Below are 5,157 nucleotides of genomic sequence, written 5' to 3' on the forward strand. Positions count from 1 at the left end.
TTTTTATTTCAATATTGAATTTGAGATTCCGTTTAAATTAGATAAATTAGATTATGCAGCTATTGGCTTTTTATCGTTATATAGTACAGTTTTTTTACGACTTTTTTTTTATTTAAATTTTACGTTTCTCGTAATATTTGTAGGATATTAATATCAAACAATATCTTGTTAAATTCCAAATATAAATTAATTTTTGAAAATTTTTTTGTTATTCGCATTCGTTAGTCGTCAACTGACTAAAATGCCTCCTTTCTAATGATTTATAATACTATAATCGTTTGAGTATTTCTTTACGAAAATTCTATAAAAAATTTCGATAAGATGGTCATCAATATATACATTCTTGCCATTTCATAAATTATCTTTTATTAATAATTTTATAATGTAAAATATAATCAACATTTACTGAAAATGTGCTGCAGACATTAAAAACAAAAAATATGAGGATAAAGTTCCGAAAAGCCTACCTCCGATTTCGATGAAACTTTAAATCGATGAAACTACGAAGCAAAGTTTAGCTCATATTGCTCGGTGCTTTGGATGCAAAACGAAGTGTGCCCCTCCCCCGTCCATACATGTATTGTTTTTACATACACATCAACAAATTGGATTGTATACTAATTGAAGTGTCATATATAGCAGCATATACAATTATTATACTTTTTACCATTTTCTCTTAAAAAATGGCTTTCTTATAGAAGTCGCCAAAATTCCCTTTAAAGGCTTTCATTTTAACTTGAAAGGAAGCTTTTCATAGTTTCATCAAAATCGGAGGTAGGCCCTTTTCGGAACTACACACATATATATACATATATATATATTAAAATAACTAATTCCTTTGCAAGTATATAAATAAATAAATTTTTTTAAATAAAAAGAATTTCTTTGTTTTAGTACATTTTTTTTCAGTGTAGTAAAACGATTTTATTGACCTTTTGGATATTCCGGAGTTCTTGGCGCCCTGACTTGGCTGTTGCTGCGAGTCCCGCTGGAAGAGCTGTCCTGATCCGAGCAGGATTTGTTCGCGTCCCGTTCCGTATTTCTCTCGAGGATCTTGCCCATAGTCTGAAACCGTTTGACCGGCGTGGTCGGCGTCATCGTCACCGGCGACGTCGTTATCGTCGGCGTCTTCAGTCTGCAGGATAGCGATTCCTCGTGTAAGTTCAAACCTCCACCCCGTTCGTCACCCTTACTTACCTGAGAGATTGTACCTGAGTGGCCTTCGATCGATCCAGGGTGGTGGAGACGTCCTTGGGAGTGCTCGAGTTCTCACTATCCTCTTCCTCATCGTCGTCGGCTTCGTTGGCCTTCTCGTCGTCCACGAACATGTCCTCGAAGGACACGCGTTGTTCCGTCTGCAGACCGCTCGGACTCTTGCCGCTTGGGCTCCTGCCGCTCGTCCTTGATCGTGGGGTGCCGATTGAACCCGTGGGCGAAAGTCGACTGCATTGCGAGGCGATCGACAGACAGGACTTGTCCAGTCTGTCGGAACCGGCGTCCTCGCGATATCCCGAAGGTGACAGACCGTTCGGCCTCCCTCGAGGACTTTTCGGCGATGGGGTACTGCTCGCGGGACTGGAAACCGTCAGTTTGGTGGGGGTGCTTTCACGATTCGTGCTCGATGGATTCGTTGGCGAGATAGAAAGACCGCGATTTACCGCGAGTCGTCGCATCGCGTCGTCGTCGGACGAGGAATCCTGAGCGTCGGTTGAATCCAAAGATCTGCTTATCGTCCACGTCGACGTTCTGTGACTAGGTCGAGACCACCCACGCTCCTAAGTAACGTGTTTTTATTATTATTTGTCGATGAAGAACTCGAACAGAGTTTAATTTTGTTGAGGATTTTGAGAGGATCAATATTTCCATCAATATTGGACACTTCACAAAATATCTTTTTTGCTGATCTTTTATGTTGAACAATTAGCAATCGATCGACGTTTGTTACATTTATTGATATTGATAGGAAACTAACGGAAATCGAGCACAACGTGTTAGTATGATTTATCGAAAAAGAGGAAACAAATATTGAGACATACATATATAACACATATATGTCAATATGAAATCAGTGAAACTCGAGTGCCACGTGTCACGGATAGATATTGTTCGATTTCTGTCATACATAAAACAAGCTTTATGGGAATGTGGTTGTAATGTGTTCCAATATCCTGATTGTATATGCGCTGATGACATACATGAAAACTATTTCGATAGATAGGCAGGAGATCTAATTTTCCAGATTAGTTCAATTAATTTTACACATCAGATATTTGAATATTTTAAATAAGTTTTGAATCTCAAAACTATTTTTTATGAATAAAAAATCATAAAATATTATAAAGGACATTCTAATTTGATCATTTAGGTCAGTATTTCTTAATTTTCTTTTCAATTAAAAAAATTAAAACAATTTTTGACACACACATGAAATTTCCAGTAAAATATCTTTAAAATGACCATATATAAAATAGAAAAAACAAACTGTTTATTTGTGTAACTAATTTAATTATATGAGAGTTACAGTATATGAGAGTTTTTCAGTCCTTCACAAAACAAGTTGCTCACGGGATTTTATTTTCGCAGAACACGATTTAATTTAATTTAAATTTGACATTTTTCTAATTCAAGTAAAATAATATTTTTTAAATAGAAGATAATTTTCAGTGTATTTTAATAGAAAAATACGAAAAATATTTTTTATTTGCAAATAAAAGCATACTTTGTTTTTATTTTATATTTTACTAATTCAAATATATTTGCTGCTTGATTGAAATAACTAATTCCTTTGCAAGTACTTAAATAAATAATTTTTTTAAATAACAAAAAAATTTCTTTGGATTTAGTACATTTTTTTTCAGTATATAAAAATCTTTTTTTCTTTATTTACTTCCATACCTTCTTCTCTGGTAGAATGTACTTTGGCATGCCTTTGAAGAACCAAGCACCGCTCTTTTTCCACATTTCCCTGGTCTCGGCGCAAATCCGGCAGAGAAACTGCTTCTGCGCGTTGCCATGGGATCTTTGAACGATTCTTTGCACGGCCATTCGCTCCTGAGCGATTCTCATGAGACGCAACGAGCTGCGCGACGAAGCGGTCGTGTCATTTTTGTCGCCGTTTCCCTTCGGCAGATTAAGCCTCGTGGCCTCGATGCCGCACTTCTGACAGATGTACCTGCGACAGTCCTTGCAGAAGTTCGCACTCGCCCCTAGCACTGCGCCGAATTTTTCGCCGCAGAGAGCGCACGAACAGACGCAACGGGCACCTCCACCTGAGCATCGACTTCCACAACCGCGCCTCTCGTTCGACCTAGTCGACGTCACGATGCAAACATTCCGTTTCATGTTCTCCAGTCTCTCAACGAGTCTACCGACTCGCTCTTGCTCCGATAGATCCAGAGCCTCGGCTCTCTGTATCACCTGTAGAAACGTCAACTTGAAGCCAAAAATCGAAATCAATCTAATTCTGATAAAATCTAATTTAGAAGATTCTGTTCAACGATGCTTCCTCTCTGAGAATTTAAAGATTGGATTATATAAATCTAATTTTTTTCAATTGTACAAAATTTATTTACTCGAGTTTTAAAAAAAATAGAGACGAGGCGAGTAGAGGCGAGTCTACCGACTCGCTCCTGCTCTGACAGATCCAGAGCCTCGGCTCTCTGTATCACCTGTAGAAACATCAACTTGGAGCTAAAAATTGAAATCAATCCAATTCTGATAAAATCTAATTTAGAAGCTGCTGTTCAACGATGCTTCCTCTCTAAGAATTTAAAGACTGAATTATATAAATGTAATTTTTTCAATTACATTTACAAAATTTATTTACTCGGGTTTAAAAAAAAAAATAAAAATGAGATCAATATCAAGCTCTTCAATTTTCTCTGCTATAGATATACCGCGTAATATGTTTTATGCTAATTACGTATTTATTTTATAATTTTAATTACGCGTTTATTTTATAATTAGTATTTCACGAATCGTATTGTCGCGAATAAATACAGAATCCATTTCCCTATATCTATAGTATTAGAACCTAAGTATATCGAAATAATATTGTTTAATGAATTTTAATTTCGTTTGAAACTGTAATTATTAACATGGTTTTGCAGTTTGAAGATGAAAGGATAAAAGTTGTATAATCGAATAGATTAAAGAGAAATGTGGTTATACTGTTATGGAGACTTTTGATTACGGAGAAAAGAGCCTTGGAATTATTTAATATCCACATAAATAATCTGGAAATTCCACGAACATTCTCTTGAATATATTAAATATATTGCATGCTATTTTCTTGATCGTTAAATATGGATGTAAGTCATATCGCTTCATTTATCGCCCTCAATTATTTTGGATCAATGCTTGATAAAAATGCTTGTAATCCCAAATAGAAACATAGCTATTTCTTTGAATGTAATTTAATATCTTCTAATGTTACAAAAGAAAGAAAAGTTTTATTACAATGTGTCAAAATTCGTTTTGTATTAAAGCAATAATGAAAAAGTTGAAAGAAAAGTTTTAACATGTTCTAAATTGCTTTATTATGAGAGAGATTTACCTGAATAATGCTTTGTCGTTCATCTTCCGTGAGCAAACAAGATTGTCCGCAACGATTGGAACCGCTTATATAAGAATTTGGATACTCTCCCCATCCATGGGATTCGAAAGATCCTGTTTTCACGGACCATCCTGTTCGTAATCTGTGTCGTGTCATAAATTTAATTATGTGTATTGCACATATACATATATATATTTATATATAAGTTATTAAATTTTATTACTTATTAATACTTTATAATTTAATAGTATTAGTAATAGAAATTATATTCTTTATATAAACACGTTCCTTACAATAGAATTTATTCGTCGGATCTGAATGTGTCAATTTATAAAAAAAAGTTTTCCTATGAAAACGTTCTTTTTTTATATTTTAATAGGTTTTGGATTCCTTATAATTAATGAAAATAAAAGATGTTTTTTTATAAATGCTTTTCCGTGTGTTTAGAGGTTAAAACAAACCCTTAAGTTAATTGCTGTAGCGCGAGCTTTTTGCTAATAATTTTTAATTGCTTTGCATTTCTGATTAATATTTGATAAATGTTATAAAATCATTGAGAAGAATACTTTTTTTGACTATCTTTATTAAAAAAAAAAAAAAAA

General features: G+C 34.4%; 1 protein-coding gene across 3 annotated transcripts in view; it reads right to left on the reverse strand.

The window, feature by feature from the left end:
* The window catches only part of LOC115236723 (rabphilin-3A), a 17,021-nt gene that overhangs the window by 3,595 nt on the left and 8,269 nt on the right, over positions 1–5,157 (reverse strand). For 2 of the 3 annotated variants that reach the window (XM_029809350.1, XM_029809351.1), the window contains 4 exons: positions 4,556–4,697; positions 2,896–3,417; positions 1,198–1,775; positions 933–1,135 (listed from right to left, as the gene is read on the reverse strand). In XM_029809350.1, coding sequence (XP_029665210.1) covers positions 933–1,135; positions 1,198–1,775; positions 2,896–3,417; positions 4,556–4,697 — 1,445 coding nt within the window. The remainder of the gene's footprint in view (positions 1–932; positions 1,136–1,197; positions 1,776–2,895; positions 3,418–4,555; positions 4,698–5,157) is intronic. The other variant, XM_029809353.1, reaches the window with a different exon arrangement.

Source organism: Formica exsecta, unplaced genomic scaffold, assembly GCF_003651465.1.
Source record: "Formica exsecta isolate Colony F162 unplaced genomic scaffold, ASM365146v1 scaffold26, whole genome shotgun sequence".
Classification (NCBI taxonomy): domain Eukaryota; kingdom Metazoa; phylum Arthropoda; class Insecta; order Hymenoptera; family Formicidae; genus Formica; species Formica exsecta.